Source organism: Gorilla gorilla, chromosome 1 (assembly GCF_029281585.2).
Source record: "Gorilla gorilla gorilla isolate KB3781 chromosome 1, NHGRI_mGorGor1-v2.1_pri, whole genome shotgun sequence".
Taxonomy (NCBI): domain Eukaryota; kingdom Metazoa; phylum Chordata; class Mammalia; order Primates; family Hominidae; genus Gorilla; species Gorilla gorilla.
The window spans coordinates 87,171,223-87,186,421 of record NC_073224.2 but is presented as its reverse complement, the minus strand read 5'-3'; the positions used below and the strand labels follow the sequence as shown (position 1 = coordinate 87,186,421).

Genomic DNA, 15,199 nt, shown 5'->3' with positions numbered 1-15,199 from the left:
TCCTCATTTTATAGGTGAGGAAACTGAGCCTCAGAGAGTTTAAATATCTTGCCTAATATCACACAGCATCATGATTTAAAGTTTAATATGTCTGTCTCTAGATCGTGACTTTTAAGCCACTTCTTTATACTACACCTCCACCTTGTATTCATTCCTTTATTCATTCCGTTATTTATTCAATGAATATCAAGTGCCTATATTATCCTAGGCATCAGAATTGCAATGGTGCGTAAAAGAGTAAAATAGATACACCCACTCCCTGCCTTCATAGAGTTTATAAAAGTCAAACATTTTTATAGTTCTATAACTTTATAAGCTTTTATAGTAGGAAAGACAGATTTTAAACAAATGATCACAAAAACATTCAATTTAAACCTATGGTAAATATTATGACAGAAAAGGATGGAATACTCTGAAGAGTATTTGGCAGTGGAATCTAGTCCAATTGGAGGTGAGTTGGGGAATCCTTTCCCGAGGAATTAATCCTTTAACTGAGGTCCAAAGGGAGAGAGGAAAAGGATGGCCAAAGACATTCTAAAAAGTGAGAGTAGCGTGCGCAAAGGCCCTGAGGTGCCAGAAAATGTGGCCTTTTTAGAGAACTGACAGTTATCCAGTGTGGAGGTGGAGCTTAGTATGTGAAAGGAAGGGGCAGAAAGTGAAGCCGAAGGCATCCTCAGAGTCCCATCATGCAGGGCTTTGTAAACCTCACAGAGTTTTCCCTTTAGCCTAAGAGTATCTGGAAGCCATTAAAGAGTTTTCATCAGGGGTGCAACATGGACCAGATTTTGGTTTTAAAATCTCTGGCTGCATTTGTGGAGGATGATCTCGGAGGAGACTGAGCAGAGAACAATTGAGAGAACAGATAGAAGAATCCAGGAGAGACGGTGGTGACTGAGATTATGATGAGATGATGAGGAGAGAATATATTAGTGATGTATTTAGGAGATAAAATAGTTGGAACTTGAAGATGGATTGGATGTGGGGTAGAGAATAAAGGACATCAGTTGCCGTGGATGGCTGATGAGGTTCTGGTTTGGGGAGCTGGGTGGAGGAGGGTGCCATTCTCTGAGATGGAGGACACCGTGGGAGGGCTTTGTTTGGTGGGTGTAGTAGGCAGAATAATGTGCCCCTGCTGAGATGTCCACGTCCTAATCTCTGGGACCTGGAAATATTCTACTTTATATGGCAAAAGGGACTGTGTATCTATGATTAAGAATCTTGAGATGAGATTCTTCTGGGCTGTCCAGGTGGATCCCATGTAATCACAAAGGTCCTTATCAGAGGGATGCAGGAGAATCTGAGTTAGGAAGAGCTTGGAAGATGCTACTCAGCTGGTTTTGAAGATGGAGGAAGGGGCCATGAGCCCGTGAGTGTAGGCAGCTTCCAGTAACTGGAAAAGACAAGGAAACAATTCTCCCCCAGAGCCTCCAGAAGGAATGCAGCTCTGCCAACACCTTGATTTTAGCCCAATAAAACCCATTTTGGACTTCTGGTCTGCAGAAATATAATCATAAAAGAATAAATTTGTGTTGTTTTAGCCACTAAGTTTGCAGTAACTGGTTACAGAAGCAATGGTAAACTCTGATTTCTGGGACAGAGGTCCTATCTTTCCCTACCCCTGTCTTGCCACCCACAGTTGTCCTATTCCTTTCCTTGAACTCCTACTCCTGGAGTTTATTCTGATCTTGTGCCTGAAGCTTTTTGTTTGTTTTTATGTTAGCTTTACACAGGACTGTGGAGGTCACAAAGTTCAGTCCTTATTTTAGTTAACAAAGCCTGGGAGGTAGGAATCGGGGGACAAAGATGACTTGCCCAAGGTCAGTCAGTGATCTGGTAGCATTGCTGGGATCAGAATTCAGATCTCTGGACTCCTGAGCCAAAGCTCTCCCTATTCCTTCCACGGGGCAGGCTCAGGCCCCCATCTTTATAGAATAGTCCAGATGTCTACACCTCTTTTGACTCCTGACGTGTCAGACTCCACTGACTGACCCCCCTCTTCCAGCTGCTACCCTCTGTCTTGGCTCCTGATGGAAGTTTCCACTGACTATTCCCACCTACCGCAGCTGCCAATGAGCCCAACAGGGTGCTGACTATGCTGCCAATTGTGTGCCGCATTTAGTTGCCATGGTTCTCTTGCTTGGTTGATTTGTTTGTTGGCATCACATGCCTGCAAATACCAGATGCCCAGAGAAAGTCTCCTAAGTTATTTAACCTAATAAGACCTATTACTTCAGTGGACAGTTTGGAGTATTTATTCAACCTCCCCTCCTGCTTCTTCAGAATTAAGGCAAAACAAAAGGATGTTTTCATAAATGCATACCAAATACTTTCAAGCATGTAGGAAAACACATGGCTAAATGGTTTTCAAGCTGCTCTTTAGCTCCTCCAACAGCCAGATGGCCTAAAACCCTTCTAACCCTCTCCTCAGTGCCCAAAGCTGGATTGGGGAAAGGAGTGGCCTACTTCAGGGCTTGGGGAAGCCAGCACAGCATGTACCCAATTTAGTGCAGTTGTGGAACTGGAAAGGACTGCAGAAGGTCAACTCATCCAATCCCCTGCTCTTAGGTGAACAATGCATTACATAACACAAGGTAGTGATTGTTGCAGCTATTTCAAAACTCCTTCAGGGACAAACATTTTATAATTTGTCCCTGAAAAATACGCAGACTCAAAACTAGCCAATTTAATTAATTAGTTATTTATTTAGAGATGAGGTCTTATTTTGTCACCCAGGCTGGAGTGCAGTGGTGTGATCATAACTCACTGCAGCCTCCAAATCCTGGGCTCAAGTGATGCTCTTGTCCTAAATGACCCTCTTGCCTTAGCCTCCCCAGTAGCTGAAATGACAGGTATGTACCACCATGCCTGGCTAATTTAAATATATATATATATATATATATGTATTTTTTTAAATAGAAACAGAGTCTCACTACATTGCCCAGGCTGGTCTAAAACTCCTGGCCTCAAGCAGTCCTCCCACCTTGGCCTCCCAAAGTGCTGGGATTACAGTCGTGAGCCACTATGCCCAGCCAAGACTAGCCATTTTAAAGCCCAAGACAGAATTCCTAAAAATGACCCCAGCTGTACTCCCTCACCTGCCCAAATGTCCACAAACCTTATTGGATGGGCATCTTCACACCTCCAATCCTACAGCCCAGCCCCCTACAATTACAAGAACTAACAACAACAATAGTTCATGCTGCAGGAGTGAGGCTCATGACTTTTTCAGGGCTCAGCTAGAATCATATCCAGCAGATGAGTGGAGCAGGACATAGGGGAAAGGTACAAATAACACAGGACTTGTCTGAGGAATGGGAGAGGCCACATAGTTAATGGCAGTGTTCAAATCCAGATCTTCTCAGTCAAAATAAAAGGCTTTTCCTTCACGCCAGATTTGCCTCCTTGTATCAACTACTATAGAGATACAAAGGTGAATAAGATACCACTCCTGCACTTCATACGTTCATAGTTAAGCAACTTTGGACATTCAGGAAGAGATTACATTAAAATGGATGTCGAAACGCCTTTGTTCACATGAAACAAATATATTCCGAGATACACAGGGGTTGACAGAAAGGTGCAAAGGCCTTACACATAAATTGGAGACTGTTCTCACCAACTGTCAGAGTCTACCTCTGACAAGGTTAAATCAGGAAATCACTACAAAATTTAATCATCTGAAAGGACTTTGATCACAGAACCCTTTTCTTCAAAAACTATCCTTGCCTTTTTATTGTTTACAAGTCTTCAGCCTGGAATTAGTCCTTTCCGTCTCTTATGGCATTTAGCACAATGTCTCACACAGCAAAGGGATTACAATTTGCTTAGCTTGGCAAAAGCCACAAAAGGTACACCTTCAAATACCGGCCCCATTCCTCTTTTCCTGGCCCTAATGAGTATGTTTCCCACCTTATATTCCCTTCCTCTACCTACAATTTAATTTAATTAAATAGTTCTTAAGTATCTATTGTATGTGCTAAGCTTGGAGCTGGAGCTATGAAAATGAATAGACTCTGTGATATAGGACAGGACATCCTTCAACTTCCTGCTCATAACTACAGACTTAATTTCATTTGCAACGTTATCCTCTGCTTTCCTGGCCCCCCATGAAGGTGGTAGCCATTCTACCTAAGGCCAAGCCAGCCCAAGGTTTGAATCCCAATGCTTCCTGCTTCTTCTAAGTCTCCATTAATCATTCTCTCTCAGATGTTTTATCCCCACATTTTCTATTGGAAAGGACTTCATGGCATTTCTATAGAGTCTTCCCTTAAATATTTAAGTCTCTGTATTCCTTTTTATAAAATTCTCAAATGTCCTTAAGCTCCTCAGTGCCCCCCCCCCTAGAACTACCCTGTCTCTCCTCCCATCTGGAACCAAGTTTCAGGGAAGAGTTATCTCAAAGACCCTTGTGCTTCAGTTTCCTCGCCTTCCATTCACTCCTCAACACCCTGCCATCTGGTCTTGTCCCACTATTCCATAACAAAAGGACCATATTTTGGCCCTTATATTAATAGCATTTGACCCTTTGCCTCCAGGATAACACATTCTCTAGATTTCTTCTCCTCTCCCCGAACAGGCTTTCTCAAGCTCCTTGGTAAACTTTTCTTTCTTGGCTCATCCCTTGGACTTTGCTGCTACTTTGAGCTCTGTCTGCAGCCTTCTCTTCTCATCACATCCTCCCTGGGTGAGTTCACACCCTCTAAATTCTTCATTTGCCATCTTTGTTCTGATGTCTCCCAAATGTTGACAGCTAGCTCAGATCTCTCTTTTGAGGGCCAAACTTCTACATCCGTCCGCTCACTTAACATCTCTAGGTAGATATTCTATACACACCTCAGACTCCGAATCTATACTTATCACCTTCTCTCACAAACTATCTCCTTTTCTTACATTTTCTTTCTCACTGAATGGCACCCTATCCATTCTGCTGTTCAAACCAGAAACCTTGAAGTCCATAACAATTCCCTTTTCTTCCTCATTATCTACATCTAATGAGTCACCAAGTTTAATCAATTTTAGCTCCTAAATATCTTTGGACTCCATCTCAGCTTCTCTGCTGTCTGGATTGATACAACAGTCCCATGACTACTTTCTCTGGCTCTGGACTGGTCTTTCTCCAATCTATTCTCTATAATTGGACAAAATAATCTTTCTAAAGGACAAATATTTCTCCTGCTGAAATCCTTTTAGGGACTCCCTATTCCTCTCAATATAAAGCCTAGCACGGATCCCTGATCCCCATCTAGTTGCATCTCTTGTTAATTCCTTCCCTGAAGTTTGTGGTCCAACTGTGCTGATCCAGTTATGGTTCCACAAATATACCATACTCTCACCTCCAAACTTTTAAACATTCTGTGCCTTGGTTTAAAATGCATCTACCACCCAACCCCTTGCCTCCCCACTTGGCTTTCCAAGATCCTACTCTTTATTCAGCTATCAATCTAGAAATAGAAATACTTTCCTGACCACCAGACTGGAGATAGGTCTCCTATGTCCTACTACAGAATCCTCATCATAGTTCTTCCTTATTACTCTACTGTCATTGCTTGTCTATCCATAGGTTATCCCCAATAGCTGATTGGCTCCTGGAAATCAAGGTCCATGTCTTATTCACTTTATCCCAGAGCCTAGAATGTAGTAGGTTCTCAATATACTTTTTTTTTTTTTTTTTGAGATAGAGTTTCGCTCTGTCACCCAGGTTGGAGTGAAGTGATGCGATGTCAGCTCGCTGCAGCCTCCACCTCCTGGGTTCAAGTGATTCTCATGTCTCAGCCTCCTGAGTAGCTGGGACTACAGGCGTGCACCACCATGCACAACTAATTTTTGTATTTTCAGTAGAGACGGGGTTTCACCATGTGGGCCAGGCTGGTCTGGAACTCCTGACCTCAAGTGATCCATCTGCATTGGTCTCCCAAAGTGCATGAGCGACCATGCCTGGCCTCAATACACAATTATTTAAAAATAAAAGAATATTTAAATGCAGATCTGTTTAAAATTAAATAAATATATAAATGAACACATATGAAGACTATATAAATGAGTGGAGAAATATAGATATATAGATATCCATAATACTATGATATATATGATCTAAGTTATGATTAGTAATAGCAGCAACAATAACAATAATGTAGCTAACTTCTACTGAGTGCCTATTACGTGTCAGCATCATTATAAATACTTTGTACTTATTAACTCAATTGATCCTCTTAATATCTTTAGAAGGTAGGGATTAATTCAAGATACTGGGGATGTATAGAAGAGGGAAGATTTAATTCTGCTGGTATTGAGGGGGTGTCAATGTAGCTTCAGAGGGAAAGTGGCTTCTGGGTAGGTAGTAGTGAAAGCCTTGGTTTTGGGTGAGATTGGAACCCTGGGGAAGAATATTTGGCGGGGATACTGAGCAGGAGTGGTAAGAGAAGTCTGAGAAAACCTAGGGGAAGTGGCACTAGAAAAAACAGGTAAAGAGAGAGCTTCAGAAAGGAAGAGTGTTAAATGTCCTAGTAATGTCTAGTAGTAAAAGAACATAGGCTCTGGCACCTCAAGTCCTAGGTGCCCTTTTGTGAGAGTAATTTTAGTAGACTTATTCATACTAAAGCAGATTAGGGAAGGAATATAGGTGAAGAAATGTAGAGAATGATACAGAGTTCTCATACAGAAAACTGGTAGTGAAGGAAAGGAGAGAAAAGGAAAAGGCAGGCAGGGTCAAGGGGAGATTTTTTTTTTCTTTTTCTAGATAGGAGTTAACTGGACATGGTTTGGTTTGGTTTTGGTTTAGTTGTTGATTTTTAACTGAAAGGAAGACTCCCATTGACTAAATATTGAAGATTAAAGGAGATCAGAAGAGGCAGGACAGACTAGGATGATTCTGGGAAAGACAGCAGGTCTTCATCTGATTGGGGAAAGGGACAGGTGAATTACTGACAAGGGGGTTCAACTGGAGGAAGTTCTCCCTTGATGGTCTCTATCATCCCTGTGGAATATGGTATCATAGTTAAGATATTAGAACCCTATTCAACCCAGTCTTCTTGATAAAGGAAGAGATGAGGAAAAAAGAAGAGATTTTCTTTAAAAATTATGGCTATTGTGTATATCACACTAAATAAACAGAAGAATAGACTGGAAAGAGATGCAAAAGAGTCAGCCATACATAGTTCCTTTGAATGAATCTAGGGAGCCAAATGGAAGCAAAACATCATTCTGCGAAGGCACATCTATGCTCATTAAACTAGACCATAATCTCCATGAACCCAGGTATGAGACTGTCTTGTCCGCTATTGCATCCACAATGCCTATTTCAATGCCCAGCCCATACCAGGTACTCAATAACAGTTTTTTAGACGAATGAATAAAAATTCAAACACTTAGAAGTTTTATTTAGTTATTTTAATCAAGGTTAAAAACAGAGCCAGCTTCATGGGTATGTGACCTGGGCAGTTTCACAGGGCCCCATGCCCCAAAGGGCCCCTGGCTTGGTTTAATGCTTTGCAGTCACTGTGAAATTTTCAATAATATGAACAAGGGGACCCACATTTTCATTTTGCACTGGGCCCCACATATTATGTAGCCAGTACTTCTTAAAAAAAAAAAACCACATGTTTCTATAAATTTTCAGTAAATGGATATTTTAGATGCATGTGAATGCCAAATTACCCATAGAAATTTATCTTTAAAATTAAAAAAGTATATTTCAGGCTTACCTGAAATGGTAGATTGTGGTTTTTCTTTCTTAAAATATGGTTCATACTCTCTGTAGACAATTTTCTTAAAGGAAGTTACAGAAAGATTCAAACTGGAAATAAAATACAAAAACTAATTTGAAAGGCATATTCAATATCTATTTCTCACATTACAAAAAAAGTAGATCTCTCATATCTTCAGACTTCTAGTAGAATACCAGTATCTTTATTGTATTTCAGAAGCCCACAGTTTTATAAATATGATCAATAAGTAAAGTTAATGAAATAATTATTGGTCTCTTCAAAAATATCCTGTTGTGATAACTATTTGTTCACAAGTTAATCTACCCTAATATCATTCCTCAGAATCAATTTTCTAAAAAGAACCCAATATCACAGTAGAAACCCAAACCGTAGGTTTAGATTTTATATGATTAAAATATGACCAAATCCTTTATGAATAAATATATGAGCTGTTTTTCAACTGACCAATCAAATATAGTTTTAATCTACTCGGGAACATTGTGAAAAAGTATTGATTTGGTGGAATTTATTTCTAGTTGAGAGGTGAGAGATGGCTAATGGGGTAAAAGCCCTGGGATTCATATTGGAAACAAACAAATGAAAAAACTGTTTTGGAAAGAGTCAGTAACTTGTCCAAGAGATACAGTTGATAAGTGGCAGAACCAAGATTAAAAAATGTGAAACCACTGCATTCATGATTTTAAATAAAATTAGAGAGAGGACAGACAACAGGGAGAGTTGTGAGTGGTGGGTTACTTTCCTGTTTTTGCTGTTGTTGTTATTGTTCTGTACCTCTAAAGGCAAATCGGTCTTATCCTTGTCTTAAACTCAAAGATGAGGGTAAAAGGAAAGAGAATTTGGAGAAAATACCTTACAAATGTCTAAATCAGTTGATCAGAGTGGCTTTGTTTTGCTTCCTAATGTGGGGACAGTGGCCCAGCCATAATCAAGACATAACAGCACCCACATATGCCATGACTTCTATACAGCGCGGTGGCTAGGGTGCAGGCTGTGAATTCCGTATCTCTGGACTTGGAGCCTATATCTACCTCTTATTGTTTTACTTTGAAAAGTTTACTTCATCCATTTGTGCCTCAGTTTCTACAACTATAAAATGAGATTAATACTGAAATCTCCTTCACAGAATTGTTGTATAATTTTAAATAAGTTGATATGTGCAAAAGGCATAGAGCTGGCATACTAGAAATACTCAATCCATGTTAGCTAGTAATATTATTTTGTAAATGTAATAAGAGTTAGTCTTTACCCTTCAGGTTTTCTCAGAAAGCAAAAACAAATCTGTAGTTACAGTAATGCTCACAAATTGTAATATGTGGAATACAGAAACTGTGTTAATATGTGGGGGCAGAATTAAAGGAGGCATGTAAGTACTTTTAGAATAGCTAGATAGAGAAGGTGGTGGATTCTCCATCACTGGCAGCATTCAAGTAGAAATTAGACAACTACTTGGTAAGGTCATTGGTGCTGAGGGAAAGGGGAAAAGTAGAAGGTTAAAGCATGGAAGTTGAATATGAATTAAATGAACTCTTAGCATTCTTCTAACCTAAGAATTCCAGGATTCTATATACTAATGTCCCTAATGTGGAAGTCCATTTTTATTTATTTTTAGTACAATTGAAAAGGTATTGTCCTCCCCTGCCCCAGATCTTTAATACAGAAATGTAGATGATGGTGTAAAATCTTTACTAAAAAATATCAGTCTCTTACGTGGAGTAATTTCAACAGAGAGATGTTTCCTAACATGTTTTACTATGTATGCTGTGTATTCATACTGAGGTATGTCTATTTTGATCTGAACAATTTCTATTGGAAAATAATCTATCTGATTAAAAAGTTACAGATGATATGAATTCAAACAATGTGTACAATGAGTTTTTCATTTATAAGGATTGTTTAAAGATGATTTGTTCATAATCACAAAATCATATAAAGCTAGAACCCTAGAAGGAAAATGTATGTATATCTTTTCTTCAATATCTCTTTGTATACGTGTGAGTGACTAAACAAGTTTTCTAAGGAAATTTTTGAAAGTGTTCACCTTAGACTTGGAGCAAGAATAATAGATACATTTTACCTTTAAAAGGCATTGTCCTGCTAATATTATATGAAATAAGTAGATAGATGTCTGCTTTGTGCTAAAATACACTTTGCCAAAAGATGGAGTTGGCTATGTTGATATTCACCTAGTGAGTATCATAGCTCTAGGGGCAGGACAAGTTAGAACAAGTTCTTAGTTTAAGCAGCCAGATATATGGATTAGACTTTTCATAAGAAAATGCTAGACAGAAATGATATGATTTAGGGTTAAACAATATGACAGTTTGTCTGGGTTGTGTTTCTATGGTTTTGACTCAACAATTGCTACCAGAGGAACGAATCTCCAGAACTTTGGAAACTTACCCACAGGATGAGGGGACAGAATGACCAGTCATGGTTCCCTGTGTACTCACCATGTGAATCAGACCTTTGCCCTATCTGGTTCTGCCTCCAGTATTTTGCTTGTTATTTTCAACGCTAACTACAGACAAGAGAAAAAACTCCCAAGCATAAACCCAGCATGCTACAAGAAAGCCAACAACCAAGTCTGCATTCTACTCATGAGCAGGCAAGATTAGTGTTAGAAGGACTGTTATTTTCCTTGGGGTTTTAGCTTACGGCAGTTCCCGAAGGGTGTGGGTGTGACCTAGATTACCACTTTGAAGTATGGTATTTAAAATGATTATTTTTGAGAAGGAGGGATCTCTTCTTATTATAAGACCAAGATGGTATGTAATACCGTCCAAAATAACCCAGTTACAATGAGAGTTTTAAAAAGGTTAATATTATACACTAAAAGATCTCAAAATATTACATTATTTTTTGGCAGATTACTTTGGTTTTGTAATTGTAAAAGAGGAACACATCTTTCATAATGAAGTGTGATGTAAGGAAAAAAAGTGAGTCACACTAGCAGGTTTACCATTTAAAAAATAACTAACTGGAAATATTGAATAGACTCTATGATTTAGTTAATTTCTGAGAAGTCTTATTTTTAACATTTCAATTAGAAAAAATAGTTTGCAACTCAAGGATAGTATTTTATCTGAATTAAACCTCCTCTCAGTTACATATGCCTTTAAGTAGCCAGGGTAAACCATATCCCAGGACATGATGAACAGAGAGAAAAAAAAATGAAGAGTCACATTCAATAGGATAAATAAGTCAAATATGAAGCAGAAAAAAGGTGAAAGTACAAAAGCATACAAGAACTGATGATATTTTGAAAGTCATGTATAAGGCAGCAATAAAATTATATGACAAAAAGCACAAGGTGTTCATTTTTAGTTTTAGAAGATGAAGTTATGTAGACAATGGAATAAATAATATGTAACTAGGAGTCTCATAAAAATACTATACAACTAAAAATCTGGAACAGGAGTTTGCAGGAAGGGCTAATGAGGGAGCAAGTGCCTGGTGCCTTTGAATTAACCAATATATAAGCCAACACAAACATACTAACAAAACTGTATTGAAAATAAACTTGAAAAGAAGGCAGCATCTAACCAATCAAATAGGGTGCTTTCTAAACCCTCAGAATGATAAACTACATTGTTGGAGGCAAAATTAGCATTTGCCCAGTTTATTTAATTCAGTATACTCTCCTATTAGTTATATTTAGTTACCTGAAGTTAAAAAAAAAAAAAAAAAAAGCCATGACATTGCAAAGGGAATGTTCTGTAAAAGAAATAGATCTTCCTCTCTAGAGAAGCCCACCCGGACTCCACACCTGAGTTACCTTGAGTTTGTGGGCTCAGGTCGGTAGCTCCAACTGATGCCCTGAGCAGCCACGTAGAATTGCCTTAGCTGTGCCGCTTCTGTCCCTTGGCTCCCCCAGCCTACCCAGCTGGTGCCCAAGACCACCAGGACCCAGAGGCGTGGGCAGCCTGGGAACATGCTTCCTTTCCTGCTCCCGCTGGCTGCCACCACCCCAGGACCTGGGCAGCGCTTGCAGAGCTGCTAACCACACTCCCGGCTGTCCCAGCTGCAATGAGCTCTGGAGGCTGTGGGTGGCAGCGTCCTCCTCCCCTGCAGTTCTTGCAAACGGCAGCAGCAGCCTCTGGCTCTCACTCCCTCCGCTTTTTCTGGGGCTTTTCCTGGCAGGGGTTTGGTGAGATCACAGCTCCCAGTGACCAGAGGTATTAGGGAGAGCAACCAAACTAGTGACTGTTTTACTGCAGGTGAAGAAGGGGCAGAGAGATCAGAGGCTTTAGCAGGCGGGACAATGCCCAGGGATTCATGAGCCGGACAAAGCTCTATCACTCCATTTCCACCTGCCAACACCACGGAAGCAGTCGTCCGTTACCACTGACCTGAGGCCTGCCTGGGTCCAAGCTCACACTTGGAGAACCTTCTGTGCAGTGCAGTGGCACCCAACCACCTTAAGCAGATGGCTCCCCTTTTAATCTGAGGAAAAGAGTATTGTGCCCTGTTACTGGGCACTGAAACACTATTTTCAAGTGGTGAAGAAGCAGGGAACAAACACATGGACAAGGCCTACTGCTCTGAATCGCCTTCCTGGCCTCTATCAAGGCACAGTTCTGCCTTGATAAGGGCCTGTCGCCAGCTAAGCTGCAGCATAGCAGCGGGCTTGAAGAGCTTGGCTGAAAAAAATCAGTTGTCCAGATTTCAGTTTCACTTACTAGCTGTGTTGTCTTGGGCAAGTTACTGTACCTCTCTGTTCAGTTTTGACATCTGTGAAATAAGGATGACAATAATAGTTTTTCCTGATAGGGTGTGTTGGGAGGATAAAATGCTACTGTAAACTATAGTTCCAGCACTTAACACACAGAGGCTAGGCGCAGTGGCTCACGCCTGTAATCCCAGTACTTTGGGAGGTCGAGGCGGGTGAATCACCTGAGGTCAGGAGTTCAAGACCAGCCTGGCCAACATGGTGAATCCCTGTCTCTACTAAAAATATAAAAAATTAGCCGGGCGTTGTGGTGGACACCTGTAATCCCACCTACTCGAGAGATTGAGGCAAGAGAATTGCTTGAACCTGGAAGGTGGAGGTTGCAGTGAGCTGATATCGTGCCATTTTACTCCAGCCTGGGCAACGAGAGCAAAACTCCATCAAAAAAAAAAAAAAAAAAAAAAGAAAGAAAGAAAGAAAGAAAGAAAAAGAAAGAAAGAGAAAAAGAGAGAAAGAAGGAATCACAAATTTATTACTATGATCATATTTTCCTGTCTCCAGGACCCCTTGTATTCTTGTTTTTCTTGAAGGATCTGACTGTTTCACAGCACCTTAAATCTTACTTTGCTATTGATAGAGAATCTGAGAATTATATTGTCTGAGGCATCATAATGACTTGTCTTGGGTTCCCTGTATCTGCATGGCTCCAAGTTTCTGTCTTATGCTTTATGCATTCAGTACATTCAATAAATTGTAATCTGGCACCTCACATGAGGTCTCTGTTAATGATATCAGGCTCATCAACAGCCTCTTCCTCCCTCCCCACTCCCCCCAATATTCTGTCTTTTCTCCTGTGCTGATATTATTGCACCAACTTAGAATGCCCATTTTCTTCCTCTTTGCTGGGTCATTCTTTACAGTCCAGAGTTCTGCCTATCTCCCAGATTCTGGGCTCAAATTGGCTTTTCCATTTTATGAACTATTACAACACTATTCAAATTATATAATCATGTTAATTACCTTTTGTTATTCCATGCAGGTATCTATTGTCTCCCTAACTGAACAGTTGCTTACACTTCTTTATCTACAATATTATCAGTGTCTCCCAAAGTTGGCAGACCATCAGAATTCCCAGGGGAACTTTTACACAATGTAGATTCTGACTCAGGAAACAGGGTTGAGACCAAAGTCCTAGAACACCTAGCCTACTGATTGACATTTAAATAAGCAGTCAGAGATGCTACTGGCAGTGTATCAGAGAAACGTTTTGAAAGCACTGTGTCCCTAAATCCCAAGGTTACTACCAGAATTGTTGCAACATTATTGTAACCTTTGAGTAGGCTGCTTTTTTATTTGCATGTTTGCTTATGTATATACAGTGTACATGACATATTTATTGAATTACATTTTACAGAGACAAGATGACTACTATAATTTTTGGCTCACTATTTTTTTTAACATCAGTTCCAGATAAATACTATATAACTTTCAATGACCTATTTATTAAACATGGGATTTAAAGAACATGTAAAACACATTTGTTCTTCCCTGTAAAATATTAAAGTGATGAAGAATTTTTCCATTTCTCTGATTTTCTCTTGCAGTGTAGGGTGTGCGATACATATTTGCTGACTGAATGAATGGTCAAGGTGTAAATAGGACAACCCTAATTGTGTGTTATTACACTGATGGTAAACAATGTGATGTGTACAGACCTTACTGAACAAACCATAAAATAGAGGAACATGGCATTTGGGGAAAATTCTTTTAATTATGCATTTGAATATTGGTCTTTGGGTCATTTGAGGGACAGTGACTGGTGGCAGGAAGGTCCACGGTGACATGTGGCCTTCTAGCTTGATTCTTGGCCTTCTGCAGCCTCTGGTGCCATCCAGAGGACTCTCTGGAAGCCTCAGAGCAGAGGTCCAAGAGGCCTCATCAACAGCAACCACTGGAGACTCCAGAAGATGCTACAGGAATTTCTTCCAATTAGAGATGCCACCTGCTTTCCAACAAAGTGGAGAAAGCCTTCCTTCAATCAAAAAATAAAGAGGTATTTTTATTTCTCCACAGTCTGGTCTTCTTGTGAGTCAGATGCTCCAGTCTCTTTGGTTCACTGATATTTCAAGTAACAGGTGAGTCAAAGCAGAGAGACTACTGCAGAAACATTTGCTCCTGGCTTCTGTGGCTTGTGTTACAGGAAGAGAAGAGGTGGGACAGGAAGGGGTGGTAGGTTGAGAATTTGAGATTGTACCACAATCCCAAACTCAGGAAACAGGGTTGGTCCAGAGCTGGTCCAACAGGCTGGTCCAGAGCTAATCTAAGGTAATTCCATGTCTTTGATTCACGGGTGTTTATGGAAACCTGCAGCAAATGCATTATAGTTAAGTCCAGTATAGCAGGAAACTTGATGTTCACAACAGGATCATATGGAGGCTGAATGAGGTGACCAGGAAAAGGACAGGTCTCTGGAAATGAGACCAAAGAAATTTAAATAATTATCATTTCCTTAAAAAAATAAAAGAAAGAAAAAAATTGCTCATCATATCTACACCCTGAGGTGCAGCATAATCTTTTCTTTCTAGATTTCGAATATTCTGCCATTCAGGCTTTTTGTAGGACACTCAACTACCCACTTTTTGGGAGAGGGATAGCATCAGATTATTTTTGTTTTTCCAGCAGGTAGCATAGGGAATTGACTCCATAACAGTTCGTAAATATTTTTCAGCAGTCCTGACTTCTGCTTTGCAGGCAAGGCCACATCATCACCACCTAGCAGTTAATAATGGAAATGTTACACATCCTG

The 15,199-nt window shown here is 40.1% G+C and overlaps 2 protein-coding genes across 7 annotated transcripts in view; both read right to left on the bottom strand.

Moving 5' to 3' along the window:
- F5 (coagulation factor V) overlaps positions 1–11,752 on the bottom strand; it is a 73,436-nt gene extending 61,684 nt beyond the window's left edge. Inside the window, exons 1-2 of the mRNA XM_004027865.5 lie at positions 11,500–11,752; positions 7,701–7,792 (exon numbers count right to left, since the gene is read on the bottom strand). Of these exons, the coding sequence (XP_004027914.5) occupies positions 7,701–7,792; positions 11,500–11,657 (250 nt within the window). The 5' untranslated portion in view covers positions 11,658–11,752. The remainder of the gene's footprint in view (positions 1–7,700; positions 7,793–11,499) is intronic.
- Positions 11,753–13,716: 1,964 nt separating this feature from the next.
- Positions 13,717–15,199, bottom strand: part of SELP (selectin P) — a 42,367-nt gene continuing 40,884 nt past the window's right edge. For 3 of the 6 annotated variants that reach the window (XM_055365690.2, XM_055365701.2, XM_019026339.4), the window contains exon 17: positions 13,717–14,861. The gene's annotated coding sequence lies outside the window, so the exon portion shown is untranslated. Of the gene's footprint in view, positions 15,166–15,199 lie in introns of all 6 variants that reach the window. The other 3 variants (XM_055365707.2, XM_004027867.5, XM_019026341.4) reach the window with 2 other exon arrangements.